Raw genomic sequence first — 17368 nt, 5'->3', positions numbered from 1 at the left:
GAGGTGAGGGGGGCTGAAATAGGCCGTCTAGTTTCAGTGCTACTTGAGTTTCCAATTGGCTGCTGAGGGAATCATCATCAGTTGATAGACAGACTTTACCTGAGAACAAACCTAAGGAGTAGCTGACTTATTGGAGCCATTTAGAATTTATATAAGACTGACAGTTTTAAATAAGTAAAAAGGGGATCGTGTTGCATTTCCCCTGTTTCTTGTTATATCTCTTGCACCTAAAAATCAAAATACTGTATTTTGCAATTAAAGTCTTAAACATTTTTAGCCAGGACCTGCTGTCTTTACACCCCATCGACGAGGAAACAAATGTTTTGCTTCCTGTCGTGGAAGTGAGATTCTCCAAAATATCATTAATTTAAACAAAACACACATTCAACGTGTTGAACACAGCAATACTGTTAAGTACAAATAAACTGCTGTGTTGCTTTGTTGTCCTGAAATATGAAATCCAACCATTGGGCCACACCAAATAATCTATTGTTTAGTTTAAATTAATGCATATTGAAAAGTGATGTTTTGAAATGATCATTTTTGAGTTTTGTCATTTAATGATTAGGTATCTTGAATAAGCATATTAAAATTAATATATGAACATCAGGGCGGCACAGTGATTAGTATTGCTGTATGCAGCACTAGGGCCCTGCGTTTAATTCTGGACCTTGGGTACTATCTGTGTGGAGATTGCATGTTCTCCCTTTATTCTTGTGGGTTTCCTCCCACAGTCAAAAAACAAGCTGGTAAGTTTTCATTTTCTTCTGGGGAAACTGGCCCTGGTGTGTAAGTGTTGATAATTGCCATGTGATGGACTGGTGCCCCGACTGAGGTGTACCCTACCTTGGGCCTGTTGCTTGCCAGGGTAGGCTCCAGCACACATGTGACCCTGAATTGAAATAAGCAGTCCGAAAATAAATGGGATGTTTGGGTATGAACATCAAGAAATTAACTTTTAGACTGAAGATTAGATTGACTTTTTAGTGTGATAGTGTTTTTTTTCATATATTTTAAAAGTAATAGAACTCTAATGTTTAAAATAACTTTGCTAAAAAGTGAAATTTGTGGTTATTTCCTATTTTTAATAGGAAAGACGGCATATGAAAATATATGTTTTACATAATGAAAGCTCTACAATTGTCGGATGCTACTGTGAAAGTGGCCTTCCCTAGCAACATATGTGTAAGTACTGTTAAAATTTTGGATTGGCTGATTTTCTTTTCAGCCTGCTCCAGCTGAGAGTACTCCTATAAAATGTAACTAATGGTAATCCCCTTTCCCAATAAAAAATAAGGATATGCATAATTATCCCAATGGTGGTGAACTTACATTATTCAGTGCTGAAATTATATTTCAGATGTACTCAATTAAGATGCTATTAATTCTGTAGTCTAAATCCAGTGCTATGCTGTATACAGTAGATGTTTGTGAAAAAAAATATTCCTTCATTTTGGGTATGTGATATGTTTAACAGATCTTTATTTAGTATATAGCACAGTTTAAAAATGATGATTAAAGATCTTTATATGAATTCTACTGTTGCTGCTCCTTATATTAAGTAAAATGTATTTGTTAACCAGGTTTAAATTTGAAGGAAAGGTAGGAGCTTTAATATGTCTAGAACAGACTAAGCAGTATTATTGTTAAGGTTTTGCAGTGCCTTGGTCATCAAACTCAATTAAAAAAAAAGAGTAAATGATGGACCTGATTTTGCTAACGTGAGCTTACTGTTATTATTTTAGCCCGTGCTCATATCATTATCATGTTGACATCTGCTGTTTTTGAAGGTTTCGGTGGACGATTAAAAAGTAGAACCATTTGATGTTATTTCTTTCAATACAACCATAATTATTTTCTTAAATACAACGAGAGTAAATTATATTTGAAGACCTTGTATAACATCAGTTGCGTAATTTAACGCAAATAACATCAATTTTGTGTAACTGAAAAGAGGCTTGGCCCTTTCCTTTCACAAAAATGTCTTTGGCGTGACATGGCGCTGGAACTCCTTAAAAAAAAGGAACAGAAAATTACACGATTCTGTCATGATATCACAGATTTACATTTTACCTGCTGAATTTCCCCTTTCTCACAAATAATGCTTTCTTAAAACAGTAGACAGTCAGCATTGTGGAAACTTTTTACCTCCCACTATGATTATTTTTCATTTTTCACTGTTCAAAAAGGTTTAAAAGTGCAAGATGTCAAGGGCAGAGAATAGGGACAGCTGAAATTAGAAAGGTTAGCCAAAGAGATTTTGACTTTGATTTTCTATCCACTAAATATCAAAACAGCAGAGCATGTCTGTTATTTTCAAAACTCACATCATAAATTGCAATCTGTATATGTGGCCCTGATAGCCGGTTAAATAAACAGTACCGCAGTATTGAAAGCTGTTCAGCTGTTATGCAAATAAATATTTAACCCTGATGATGTAACTGCTATTCTTTTATGTAGTCAGGTAGATCATTAGTCATGATGTGTATTTTTGTGAGGTTCCAAGGACAAACAGAACACAAAGGAGTATCATGGACTAAACAGCCACCTCTTATACTGTATATGTAAAATGATTAATACCCTCAAAATATTACTTAAGAAAATAATGAAATGGTCTCTGTAGAAAAGTTCTGCACTTCAAAAAGGACATCGGCAACACAGCAACCCCTAACCTGAAGTGATACCAAAACAGTAACACTTTATATTAGGGCTTGCAAATGTTATTTCTAAACATTTTATAAATGGAATATTGATGGGTGACAAATGTGATACCTGCTATGTATTCAACCATTTACTATATCTTAAATGGAGGATAGGCCAAACATCCACTCCAGGGTATCCATACGGGTCCATAGGCCTCTTCTCTCAATGGTAAACAATCAGTGGTGACACTTGTGAATTACTGTATGTACAAACCCCAGCACAGCACACTAGAACTGGAAGCATTTGTCTACCCAGAATCCTCTGAAAGTCAGGGAGGTGAATACGATGGATTAAAATAGAGAAAGCTACCCTTAGTACACCATTTTACAAATGATGTTCCAAAAATGAATAGATTTTGGTAAAGTGTACTGTACATACTAGTCTGTGTAATGTTTTATTTCAGATTACAGTTCACTATCTTTGATCAATCAAAAGGCAAGTGGTAAACAGAATAAACGTTCATGTGCTAATGCATTCCCAAGAGAAATGGTGCCCAAAGTACTATTGCACTGCATGTAAATATGGTGAGAAGGAGCAGACATTCCAGTCCTGCCAGTTTTACAAGTATTAATAATCCGCATAGCAAAATCTGTATAACAAAGAAACAGTCCTGATTGGCCTGTGTAATAAAACTGGAAATAAACTCCTGTCAATTTCAACCATTCAAAAACATATGAAATAATTGCTACACAGTTACTAGTTTGCCAGTTTTTTAGTGCATTTGTCTTATTCTGTTAGATCTAAAATTGAAAAGGTGACTCACTGATTTTTAAATCAAGGAGAAGACACCTCAGCAGAGGAAGGATGTGTTTCTGGAAAACCCCAGACAGACAGCCTGTCTGAGTTTAACAAACTGTTAATAATAATTAGGGAAGGTAAACTTTTCAGAAATTGATGGTTTATGTCCATTAAACAACAATTTCAGAACATTTTACACTTTGGGGTAACTCTGTCTAATCAGTCTCTGGAGTCCTCGTAGAAAACGTGGTGTGTATAGATCTTTTTTTTACAGCACACAGGCTAACATGCATAGGTTTATCACCATGTTAGGCCAGATATCGTCAATGCATATTCAATTGTATTTCACCCCCAGCAATATATTATATAACATTTCTATCTTCAACCCTCACTCCAGAAAAATACTTTCTTGGCTGGCCTTCACAATATCAATATCTACAATGGTAATGCTCTTTTATGAGTGCCAACACAAAAAAGAACAGAAATTAAAAGACCTCTCTTTAAATTTGGTTCACAGGAAGCAGAATGTACTTTTTATGAAAAGGCTCACTCCAACACATTGAATTGCATCATGTGCCCTTACCACACTGAACAATCACATGACAAGGGAGCTGATTATCAGTGCCTTGGGAATTAACACATACAGATTGAGGAGAGTAGAACTGAGGTCATGCTCTTGGAGATCCATTTCATAATAGTTTGAAAACGGTGTTTGGACACATTCCAGAACTTTTACTGTCAAAACTGTTCAGAGAGACACTATTTTCTTGCTTGCGTATCAACTGAAAAGCAAAAGAGCAAGGAGTTACGCTTCAGTGAAAGACAGATTGGTACTCACTCCCTCTTTCCAGTCACTTGCTCTCTGAATCAAGCCTCACATGTTCACGCTCTGTGGTGGAGTCCCCAAGCCCACAGAGTTTTGTATGTCTGTATAGAGTACATGAACAAAACTCAACATGTTGAGCCTTAGTGTGAGTGAGAATTCTCAATGCTCTTTCTTATAGCATTTTACTTTTAAATACATTTTGTAATTGAATTTTAAACCACAGTAAAACATTTGGGGACCTTTTTTTTCTTCAGATGATATTCCCATGGTGTCTTAATGTCTCCATGTGTTTTGACTTGTCAAGACTGCTGTCAGTCGGAAGGCAACAAATAATGTTGAAAATGTATCTGCGGGGATGCCCTGAAATTTTTTCACTTAATAGTAGAACACGACTTCAATTTGCTACAAATTAAGACTGAGAGTAACTGTACTCCAATATTTGTAAAATTGGTATTAATATGGGGCAGCAGGTTGGTGCAGTGGTTAACAATGCTGCCTCACAGCACTGGGGGATCTGGGTTCAATTCCTGGGGTGCTGTCTGTGTGGAGTTTGTATGGTTCTCCTCATGTTCACGTGGGTTTCCTGGCATAGTCCAAAGACGTGATTAATGATTAAATTAAATGGCTTTGATAAAATTGGCCCCGGTATAAGTGTGTGTTTGTGCCCCTTTGTACCCTGTGATGGACAAGCACCCTGTCCGGTGCGTTTACTGCCTTACAACCGTTGCTTCCCAGGTTAGTCACTGGCTCCCATGTCACCCTGTATTGGATACTGGGATTAGAAAGTGGATGGATCCTCAGATACATTCTGATCATGCTTCAATATTACCTGCTGGAGACAAAAGCTAACAGTCACAAGAATTTCTCTGGACACTCTTTGTAAATCATAACTGTGGCAAACTGTGTTCATGCATAACAATGTATCACTAGAAAGTCTTATCAAATTGTTATTTTATGATGAAAACCAATTATTTAAAAATGTTTCAAATGTACAGAGTTCTGTGCACCACCAAAGTCATATAAAGGTTTTGGCCTATTTACCTTGTTCAACACAAACCATGGTTTGAGGAAAAAATGCAGTTTTTGTGTAGAAAAAGAAATTATAATTTCTTAAGTTTCTGAAAACTTATTGTTCACCTTACTATGCTTCAGTGAAAACGTTTTCAAAGGTCTAACGTGAAATCAAAGTTTCAATTAGCACTTTTCCAGACTATTGAATTTATTTCCCTGTTTATTTTTTCTGTTCCCCAATTGCACTCTTATCTCAGATTATAAATTTTTTACTTAATTTCTAAAATGTGACATTTGAGTGAAATGCTGTTTCTCGTGTATTAGTTATCCAGATCAACCCAACAGCTGAAGCTTTCGTCTGAAGAAATACAGTATGTATTGTTTTTGCTTTGTTCTCAAAGAATGGTTTACATTTCTGAAAATGCTCACTAGCCCTTTTGTCTCTACTTGTATACAGGCAGTGCAGTCACCAATGAAACCAAGGGCTGTGTGTTGACATTATATTGTGTTGGGAATGCTACCTTGGTTATATAAGAAAATGATTAAAATGATTAAAGCTATATTTCAGAACTCCAGCTTCAAGAACAGTCAAAACATTACACTTAGTTGAATTTAGCATTACTCTTTTCTTGGCACCATCTCTCTTCTAAGTATTTACAAACATTTGTTCAGTCATTAATGATCAAGACGAATATGATTTATGATGAAAAGAAAAGAAAGGAAACACAAAGTTTTAGCTGTGGAGCCTTCTTCGGGTGTGAGTAGTGATAAAGGGAAGATGATGTGGAGCTGTTAGCCATAAAGATTCCTTAGCTTCTTTGATGTTGTTGTCAGGAAGGGTAATCTGTGGTTTGAGGGAGAAAATGGTAGAAAGCATTAGTTTCTGCAAACATTGTTGTAGAAGTCTCTGAGTGTTACTCTGGGTGGTGTCAGAGTAAAAGGAAAAAGTGTTAAATTTCAGGTCAAATCCTTTGGTAATGTTATTATAACGACGACATCTGTAAAGGAATAGGAGGTGGTTAGAAAGCCTGGTCTTGGAACAGATCGCTGGGAAGAGATGGAATGCTGGTTAAGTGAGAGAGGGGGGCAAGTAGCCCAGGAAGGAAGAGAAGGAACGACGAAGAGATCTAGAAAAAGATTTAGAGGAAGGCAGCAGCAGAAGTAGCTCAGGTGGGCGTAGAAGGGTTCACCCACCTGAAGAAGGCTCCACAGCTGAAACGTTGTTTCCTTTCTTCTCTTTTCAGCATGTAATAAACCTTTACTTGTTCCTTTGCAGCCTATGCATGCTGATGCACCTGACCTACTATGATTAATGATTACTTAATAACCAATTGGTTGCTGCTTCCTGCCCAAACCTCCACCTTTTTCACTGTCTTCCTGCTCACAGTACATCGCTCACTGCTGCTGAAAGGGCAGGGCAGCCTCAAAGGAAAGGGTTAATGGCCAATAATACACGATTGAAACCCTTTTCATGTGCAAGAAACATTTACTTTCATGAGTCTTCCAGACTGAAAGTACTTTGAGAAATGTGATCAAGTAACCAAAATGCAGAGGGGTCTTCACAAAATGCATAAAAGTCAATTTCTTAAAATAAGTTTTTCAATACAGGCAAGGAACATTAAAATGATTTTAAAATGAAGTAAATTGGGAAAAGGACAACCAGGAAAGTGAACCTGATTAAAATTCCCTGACTCATTTGGCTTCCATGTCATTGTAACAAAGAAAATGAGAGCAAAATAAATCTAAAATAGCTGTTGCCTTAACATGTTAGTTCAAGTTACGGGAAATCACACCAGGTTTGCACTTTTTCACAGAAATAATATACAGTCCGCTTGTTTGCTCATTAAAGTTAAAACATCAAAAGCTTTCTTTAGCACTGAATCACATACAGGATGTCTGCAACACTGCACAGTGTTTTTTTACTCAAGGGATATGTATTTATTTGAACAGTTGGCCACCAATACAAGTAGCACAAAATAATCACTGAAATGTAACCAATTTCCCCTTTAGGTGCAAGATTAAAAAAGATTAAAGAGAGTATGACATTTTGTTACCTGTGATTTACGATATATATGTGAATAAAGACATTTTAAATGCCCAAAAGGTGTTTTATGCTGTGGTGTCTGTTGCATGTTATAGTGTAGAAGTGAAAACAAGGAAAAAAAAGTTTGGAATTGCAGTAAATTTCCACCACTTTGAATCATTATAGACTCCCATATTCTCATAATGAAGCACACAGGGGGAATCTACAAAACCACTCCCCAGCAACATGTTATGTCACTACTGATAAAGCTATCGGATTTGTGAATAGAGGTGTAAGTCACACACTAGAACACACTTTTCTTGACTAAAATTCTTAACTATGAAGAGTTTTAATGTACATATGAAATATGGATTAGGAAGATTTTATATTTTTGTACATTACTCATTTTTGTGAATTATGTTGACAATAGATTTTGATGTAAGAACTAAGAAAAATGAATTATCCATCCCAATATATTTTACTATTTTTTGCTCCTTTTTTTAGAGGCAATTCAGTTCCGGACTGAGCCATGTCTTAAAGAATACATACGGGAGAGCTGCAAATGTATAGATGGCAACATTAATAAACATTTTATAGGATGTTTATACAGAGGATCATACAGCTGTGACTGAAACTGAAACCATGGCATTTTTCCATAAATTGTGATTCCTGTAAGTAGAGTCCTTTTATTCTGGAGAGGTACTTTCCCAAATATAACGTGTTTGTCATTATGAACAAGGAAAGTTTCTAAGGGAACTTAAGCTCTGCTGCTCATGCATATCTTAAAAGTGCAAAGAGAACTGAAAACTAGGAGATTAAAACCTTACATCTCTTTTTCAGTCTATTTTTTTATTAAGATTAAATAGCTGAGATTACCATTACAAACAATGGAAACTATAAAAGAGTGAGGATTTTTTTTGCACTATTAGCAGTTACAAAATTTAATGATTTAAAATGTTTATGACCAATTTGTCAGTAATAAGGAGACAAAAAAAGTACTAAAAATTAAAACTTCTTTTCGCAATGCCACTGTAGAAGAAAAACATTAGCTCCACCTAGTGACATTCAACCGGAAATATCTCTAATTGCAAAACCGTTGACCACTACCAAAGAATGTTCCATTCCTGTCTATTATAGATAAATGTTAAAGAACCGCTGGAAAAATAGCTTGCCAACGGCATATTTTGGCAAGTGTAGTGCTACAAAACCAGTCAGAGACTAATGCCCATCAAAGCATGAGAGTGCAGTTGGTGAGAAACGTAGAGGGCAAGAGGCTGATTCATGGCCAGATGCGCTAATATATTGTCCCTGCTGAAGCACTATGTAACTACATCATGACACAAGAACAACACAAGAGATGCAATTACTCCTGAATCATGGCAAGTAACAAATGACCTAAACCTTAAAATAAAAAAATAACACTTTTCAATCACAGGTCTAGGTTTATTTTTATGAGAAGGGGTTTGTGCAATTAAATAAATGAAAAAGTCTTCTGAAGAGTTTCACTTAACATTAACAACATTAACTATGAAAAATGAGATCTGTGGCATTAACAGTTTTAGCCACAAGGGATTCTGAACCTCTTTTTCATTTGGTCATGAAAACATGACACTATGGGAACAAATATTATTTGGGTAGAATCTCACGTATTTGAAAAACAGCATCACAATGAAGCTGAACTTCAAAATACCTGACACCTTAATAGCAGCAATACTGTACTTATTCAGGGCCTTTTAGTTTCAATGGTAAAAGTACAAATCATATCTTAATCAGGGGTTCCCAGTCCAGTAGATTTTATTTGGTAACTGTTAAATTATTTTTAAAGAACTTCGTATATAACAAAACTTACTGGACTGGGTTGAAGAGAACAGAACCAGTCCTGGAGACACCTGGGTTAAATCCATTATGCCAAGTTATTCCATTTGTGATTCCTGAATGGAATACAGATGTAAGAGTGCCACCTGCTGGACTACAAATGTCAAGGAAAAATATGCTTAAATACCTCCACTCCAAGTGATAGTGAGGCTTTGCCTTAAGTCATGTTGATGCCTTTACAAAGGTTTATATTTGGACTTTATAACTAATGATTTTAGCACAGCTTAAGGCAAAGTTATAAGGTTTATTCCATGCTGAAAAGAGTCAATGTTTCGGCTGTAGAGCTTTCTTCCCCACCTAAAGAAGGCTCCACAGCAAAACCGAGTTCTTTTCTTTACAGCATGGAATAAACTTTCACTTGTTCCTTTGCAGTCTATGCATGCTAACACAGCTACCTACCTGAACTTAAAGCCAAGTTAGACAACTGTACTTCACTTTGCAATATCTCCTTTCCTTGTTCTGTCATTCTATTACTTGAAATTAAATAATTTTCTTTTTATCTTTACTAATCATTATGACTATCAGAGTTCCAACTATGAACTTTAGCTCACTGCCTGGTTTCAGATACACAATTTGCTACAATTTTTCATTTTCAAAAACCCACATAGTGAAGGTAAGCTTCGAAAGAGAACACCACCTGATCCATAAATTAATATTTTCCTTGAAATGCAGCTGAAAATCTAGAGTAAACTGTGCAAAAACAAAGGCATGAAAAGCGGAGCAAAGTGGATTTGACGTTTTTATTGAGTGATACAGAAAAAAAATGAACAGTTTACAGACGTCGTCCACGGCGTCCACCCTTTCGGCGGGTGCTGTCTGATGGAATTGGGGTGACATCCTCTGAAAGGCACAAATACCAAAAATTACTTCAGTATTTCTTGCAATTAAATAATTCTGCATGCACAACTACTACAGTCTGCATGAAGCCTTATCACCTTGGATCATTTTAACTAAATCCTAACCTATTACCAGTAAAATGTAACTTCTTGTATTCTAATACCCCTTTAGGAACAAAACCTTCAAATCAGCCTCAGAAACCCTGAGAATAAAAATAGCCTTGCATGCATTGCGAAAAATGTAAGCATTTTTGCTAAGGTCATTTAAATAATTCAGCGTCTTACCGATACGGCCGATCTTCATGCCAGAACGAGCCAGAGCTCTGAGGGCAGACTGTGCACCAGGTCCTGGAGTCTTAGTTCTGCAACAGTAAGAACAATTTCACTCAGTTAACTCTGTTATGCACAAAGCTCCCTGGGATCACAGGGTAATTTCCGTTTTAAAAGTCTAAAGCTGTATCTTCATGTATAGATCTATGTATTCATACATCCACAAACCAAGAAATTGTCAGGGGAACTGGAAGCAGCTGGTGGACCCTGTGAATTCTGCTTCAGACAGTACACCAGACCTTAGTGACAGTGCATTCCAATAGTAAGACCAGGATGGCATCCTCACTAATGTTAGCACGTCTCATTGGCATAAGACAAGTCTCAGCTTATGTATGTCTGCAACCATATTTTTGGTGGACAAGGAGCACAGTTCCTGCCAACAAAAGTCAAACTACTAAATAAGATTAAAACTCTGGACTAATCAGTAAGAAAGTGCCTCTTCTGCTTAATAGGTATTTGATGAGGGAAAAACAATATGCAGATATACAAATGGAAAGGGCACACAGATCATGCACGCCAACTTGCCTGTTCCCTCCAGTGGCACGCAGCTTGATGTGCAGGGCAGTGATCCCCAGCTCCTTGCACCTCTGGGCCACATCCTGAGCTGCCAGCATAGCAGCATAGGGAGAAGACTCGTCTCTGTCGGCCTTCACCTTCATCCCACCGGTCACACGGCAGATCGTCTCCCTGGAAGAACAGTGCAGTGTCAGTGAACAGATCCAACACTGATGGGGGGGGATGAGGCCTGCTGAAGTTATTCCTGCACTGTTCTCAAAGAAAATCTTATTTTGCCTTTGTTTCAGCAGCTCGCTGGCAACATAAACTCTCAATACTAAGAATTAATAATTCCTTACACTTATGTAGCGCTTTTCAGGACACTCCACTCAATGCACTTTACAGGTAATGGGGACTCATCTCCACCACCATCAGTGTGCAGCCTCACCTGGATGATGCGACAGCAGCCATAGTGTGCCAGTACACTCCCCACACATCAGCTATCAGTGTGGAGGAGAATAGAGTGATAAACCCAGTTCATAGAAGGGATTAGGAGGCCATGATTGGTAAAGGCCAATAGGAAATTAGGCCAGGACACCGGAGTAACACCCCTACTTTTTTGAAGAAACACCCTGGGATTTTTAATGACCACAGAGAGTCAGGACGTCAGTTTCACGTCTCATCGGGAGGACGGCAACTTTTTGAGGTCTCGTCTCAGAAGAGGTAACATCCGTGCAAAACACTTACTTGCCCGACAGGTCGGTGACATGAACGAAGGTATCGTTGAAGGAAGCGAAAATGTGGCAGACTCCAAAGACATTTTCACCCTCGGCGACCTGAGGTCCCAGGCTGATCACCTGCTCTTCCTTCTTTTCCTTACCCTTACGAGGAGCCATTGCTGAGGAAAAGGTACAAAACCATGGCATCAGTCTAAGCTATTAACCAGTGAAAATGTTTAACGTCCTCAGCTCTAAGCGGTACTGAGCATTCGCAGCCAAGACTTGAACTTTGTAGGAGCATTTCTAAGACACACGACTAATGTCACTCGATTTCAGAAGAATCCCCCAAAAGACGAGTGGTGCGTGACTAGGATTTACTAGGATTTACCAAAGCAGATGCGAATTATTACTTATTATTTATTATAGGAGTAATCCTAGCAAATAAAAAGGCCAAACGCAGGCGATCTGTCAACTATCAGACATCACTGAGTGTAATTTTTGGAAGTTTCCCCTTGTTTGCCCAAGCATGTAGTTTAAAATGTTTTCGAATCATAAACAATCCACCAGCCTCTCTACAGACCACCCAGTCTGCTGAAAACGCACTTCCCTCATAAGCAACTAACCGGAATCAAGCTGTTTCACACAAAAAACTACTGCTGCAGACTAGTCAAAACTGACTCAAGTGCTCACACTTGCAATGACTGGGATTTAACCATTGCGATTTAATGTTATTAGCTACGTTTAATTCCGACACGCTGAAGCAAGCGACAGCTACAAAGATTTGAGTCAGGACTGGACACTAAGCAGCACCAAACCGAATGAGCGGGACAGCTTCAGAAGGAAAGTGCAGAAAATACTTATATATTGTAAACACATATATATTCAACCAACACTACAAAACTGATAACTGCATTTTCGTTTACCGCTGGAAGGTCTAACACTTTATAACGGATTCTCAAGTAGAAGGGAGGCCTACACCCAACTTTACATCAAGTACATAATATACCGTTTCTGGTGTAAAGCCCCAACACATATCGCGCTATGTTATTAGATAACCGTGCGTATATTCAAACTATGAAGATATTTTCTACATTTCAACAACAACAATGATGGATTTATTTGGATAAAATTAAGGAGATACCCTACCTATGTGTGCCTGTGTACAGAGCCGAAACAGGAAAGGAAGGGGAAAGAACAACCGGTGTGAAAGGTCAAGGATGTCTTCCGGAAGTGATTCTCTTCATTTGTGATACTTTTAACAAACATTTGTTTTAAGAAAGTGTATATTGAATATTTTATTTGTAGCATTTTAATATTTTTAAAAACAAAATCGAATTAAATTAACGATATAAAATTGTAGTAATATTAACCAAAATACAGTCCTTTTTAATGCCCCACACAAATATGGCGCGTTGTTCCTCTACCTTTTTTTAACGACCCTTGATAGTTACATTGCGCTTGTTTGGGAGGGAATGTGCTTAATCAATTGATATAGATTTGATTAGTTTTTATGTTTTTGTAGTACATTAAAATAGCGTATTCAATATTGCTAATATACCCAAGATGGGTAGAAAAAACGTAAGTTTGGGCAACATTAGTTGATATCGTGTTGTTTAAATATAGCGATATATAATAATAATAATAATAATAATAATAATAATAATAATAATAATGTCAGAACCTGCATCAAAATATTATTTTAAATTAATATATTTTATATGAAAAAATGGTCGTAATGTTTCACTTTACTATTGTTGATGCATTGAGACGTGTTACTAAGGAAGCCTTAAATGTATCTGCGTTGCGTTATTTATAAAGCGTTTTTATCATTTTGAATAAAGTTAATTAACATTTCTACTACTAGTGACCCATAACAGCTTTTAATAAAAGTGATCAAAATATGTAATAAACATTTTAAAACTGCCTCTTCTGCTGAACAAGTATTTGACGAGAAAACTATGTGCGTAATCAATGTTTCCATTGTGACGATTTTTTCATTTTTGTATTTTTTTTCAAGAAACAGTTCAATATAGCAACATGACAGAAACAATCCAATTTTCCGCCTCTGCAAGTGGTAGATTTAATATAGGAGTCTCTCAATAGTGTCATCTGCCATTTCCCAGTGCTGTACAGTCCAACCCCCCCACCTCCTGACAGTGGACCCCAGTAATAGATTCATAAGAACAGCATCTTGAAAGACATATTAGTGCCAAGAAACTGACTGTAGTAGCTGCCACGTTAATAATGATTTAAATTGTCAAAGCTGCACAGCACAGCAGTCCTTTTTTGAAAGGAAATAGCATTTACATCCCAGATGAGCAGTGATTGAAGTATTTGTATAATAAAGCACCATATCTTTAAAGAAATTATGCACACATCAGCACTTATTAAGCCAAATATGTCAAGAGAAGACATTTTACTCCTTTGAACTCTGCTATGTAAATTCTAAAATCCTAAAACTTGGAGACCGCTAAAGTAGTCTTTTATCTACCCTGCGTCTCCTGTAATTGAGCGTAAATTCAGATTCCGCGACTAAAGCACAGAGGATAGGCTGCACAGGGTCTTCAAAGGAGAAGGAATTAATGCCATGCTTTTCAAGTTAAATCATGTGCTTGGATTTTTTGATTAATGAACCATAAATTAGAATTTGTGATGTGTCACATGAACCATTTAAGTATATGTCAAACATAAATTACTCTGTTGATTACATAAAATAGTTACTGAGGATGCTTTAAAAATGTCATTTCAAAATTCAGAAATATAAGAGAAAAAGATATGCCTTGCTATGCCTGGGTCCTGGGTTCAATTCCTGGGGTGCTATCTGTGTGGAGTTTGCATTTTCTCCCTGTTTTCACATGGATTTCCTCTGGATGCTTTGATAGCCTCCCAAAGGCCATACAGCTAGGTTAACCGGCTTCTGGGAAAACTGGCCATCATATGAGTGTGTACTTGTCTGTTTAACCCCCACACACAATGTGGTACAATACAGAATGCATGTTGACTGTAATTATAAAGTGTTACTCATATAAATTATTTTGCTAATTAGCAAAATATTAAGTCCAAAATATGTTGACAATGACACCCATGATCTGGGACATTTTAAGTCTTTACTGTTCTTTTACTGCTATGATATTGAAAAAAATGTATTCATTTTTGCTTTCATTGAAATATGTTTTCTATCAATTACATTTCTGTAATATTCTATCTATCCCAGCTCTACTAAAATGCTTTTTAACTGGGCTTGCAGTTAATTAAACAACGTTTTATTAACTGTATCCTTGTATTTGTAGTCACTTTATTAAGTGCTTTCTTTCTCCTTATAAATTTCTAAAATTTGTTAGGATAGAAAAGTCAATTTAGAAAATCGTCTCTTCAGGTCTGCTTTCCAGAAATTGTACACCTTTGTTTGCACCAGTACGGTGTCATAAGTTAATTAAAAGCATGATTATGATATTGTGATATATTTGGTGATATCATGACCAAAGTTGCATTATGGTTTTCTGACTCTTTTTCTTACTGTACTGTACCAGAGGCCTTCCCCCCACCAGGTGCTCTCCCTGGTTAGACCTATTAGCCAAGTTTACCATTTTATTTTCAGCTGCTGACATATAGTACAGTACCTGATTGTTTTTCCCAGTCTATGGGAGGCAAGTCTACATATTTTGTGTTCAGCACTTTGTCCTATACACATCTGAGGGATTGGAGTTTATCTTTTATATATAATAATTGTAATTAGAACATTACTAACAGGCCTATGTCCTCTGTTAACTAGAAGCATGGGTGACCTTATACCTAAAAAAGTTGCTTACACTTAACTTTTTTGTGCTATCGTTAAAAAACATCTTTGTAATTCTGATATAACTAATATGTAGACTGCTGACAATTAGAAATTAGGAGTATCTGACAAGCGGAGAAAGGGGGGTGGAAGGCACTCCATCTTCTTTTCAATCGATGGATGAGGACATGCATCGAGATGAGGAAGCAGCCATGGTATTGTGGTTTGGACTAAGACTTGTTTATATCTGGCTATAAAAGGAACCTAGCTGGGGGACAGGGCAGAGAAAACTTTTTCTCACATGCTGCCACGTCACGCCCAAAGTTCAGCAGAAACAAAGGCCTGATGATCGCTTCACCTCTGTAGTCTGGTCTCCAATTCTTTTTCTGGTCTCCTGACGAAGGTCAAGCTTACCCCTCAGACTTCCTGATTTCATTATGTAAGACTCCTGAAATGAACAATTATACATGACACCATACTGCACAATTGTCTGAATCTGGTGGCCTGTAGTATACTCCTAACACTTTGCTGTTTCAATGCGTTTTATATCGAGTCAGCTCATTCCTTGAGATTAAATTCTTGTTCCAGAAAGCTCTTTTTTAGTGTAGAGCTACACCTACACCTCTTCCATCTTTCCCAACTCTCCTGAATGTTTCCTATCTACTAATGTTACAGTCTTCCCCAGCTAGTCATTTCATTACCATCTGTTAGCATTAAACAGACATGGCTAAATCTCAAAGGAGATGATTTTACTGTCAGTCATCCACAGCATGACATATGACACTGATCATTGCCTTTTCTGCCGGCGATGTAGATGCATGACACTGATTATTGCCTTTTCTGTCACTGCTGTAGATAGTGTTTAAAGCAATGGTATCATCTTCATGTTTTACAGTAATTTGTCATTTGTCTGCTTTCCGTGTTGCATGTGATTATTTGGTTTCGCATTATATTTCTGTTCCAGCAGCAAAGGGCTCCTGAACATGTCAGACAAGATGAAGTGTAAAAGGGAAAGTAGATTACTACTAGACAGGTACTTCACAGGTCTTTGTATCATAGAGCAACACCAATTTGTACACTTCCTCTCATCATTTTAAAAGAGCTTTCTGGAGCTATTGTTTCTTCTGCAGTTACCTAGAAGAACATCTGCCAGAAATGGTAAAGAATCACACTGAATTCACACAACAACATATTCAAGCTATAAATGACATGAGCAAGACTGACAGAAAATGCAGTACACACTGTCCTTTTAAAAATACAAACAAGAGGTGAACTATAATATATGATTTTTTCAGTTTTCTCTTGCATTCATAGTGTGGTGTTTGGGTCATAAGAAGCAAGTGGAAATAATTGATCCTGTTATTAAAAACCCTTCTGGCAAAAAGGGGATTGCTTTTTTCGCAAAAGCATACATGACCATTTCATTTAGAAAGGAAAAGAACAATTAAGCTTGCATGACATTAAAAGAGTAGGGACCAGGAAGTGTTACGGAGAGAAAAATGGTGCGTTTGTTCCACACGCAGCAGGAGCTGTTTCAAGTGTAGAAATGGTTTATTCATTTTGTGTGAAGGCATTAGGACATTTTGTTATCTATGCAAACAAGCCATCAATTCACCAAAGCATGAAAATGATGAAATGCACAAAGAAATTTAAAATGACATGCCGTATTATTTAATGGATAAAAAAGTATTTGCGTAAGCAATGAGGAAAAAATTGGCGATGGCCTTTCAAAACATAAGCCATGCATTTTGAAGATGAATTAAATATTGTCTGCATCAGTATTTCTTAGGCATTCTAATTTATCAATCTTTCACAACACATTCATCCACTGAGGACAATGTGCTTTTCCTTTCTGGATTGTACTGTTTTGGAAGCAATGCTTTCAGGGTGGAAGAAATTTCCATTTATCACCAATACAAAAATGTCTGAAAAAATATTTTTAATGCACCCTAAAGTAACAAATCTAAACCTGTGGCAACAGGAGTCCTGACCCCAAGTGGAGCAAAAACTGAAAATCAGATCAGATCACGCATGGAA

At 37.0% G+C, this 17368-nt stretch overlaps 1 protein-coding gene across 1 annotated transcript; it reads right to left on the bottom strand.

The window, feature by feature from the left end:
- Positions 1–9902: 9902 nt before the first annotated feature.
- rps14 (ribosomal protein S14) lies at positions 9903–12770 on the bottom strand. Its single transcript, XM_088932117.1, has 5 exons — positions 12703–12770; positions 11585–11735; positions 10868–11029; positions 10298–10374; positions 9903–10016 (listed from the first exon to the last, which is right to left on the bottom strand). Exons 2-5 carry the CDS (start codon positions 11731–11733, stop codon positions 9949–9951), a joined length of 456 nt encoding a protein of 151 aa, XP_088788243.1. The 5' UTR covers positions 11734–11735; positions 12703–12770; the 3' UTR covers positions 9903–9948.
- Positions 12771–17368: the final 4598 nt, after the last annotated feature.

This window comes from Atractosteus spatula, chromosome 14, assembly GCF_055471065.1.
Source record: "Atractosteus spatula isolate fAtrSpa1 chromosome 14, fAtrSpa1.hap1, whole genome shotgun sequence".
NCBI classification, from domain to species: Eukaryota; Metazoa; Chordata; class Actinopteri; order Semionotiformes; family Lepisosteidae; genus Atractosteus; species Atractosteus spatula.
The sequence above is the reverse complement of the archived record's forward strand: the minus strand, read 5'-3'. Positions and strand labels throughout refer to the sequence as shown.

Excerpts from the sequence above, each read along its gene's own strand:
- rps14 (XM_088932117.1), bottom strand. The coding sequence starts at position 11,733 with ATGGCTCCTCGTAAGGGTAAGGAAAAGAAGGAAGAGCAGGTGATCAGC. Across the intron at positions 11,030-11,584 it reads GTCACCGACCTGTCGGGCAA|GGAGACGATCTGCCGTGTGA; the intron begins GTAAGTGTTTTG and ends CTGTTCTTCCAG. Across the intron at positions 10,017-10,297 it reads CATGAAGATCGGCCGTATCG|AGGATGTCACCCCAATTCCA; the intron begins GTAAGACGCTGA and ends TGTGCCTTTCAG.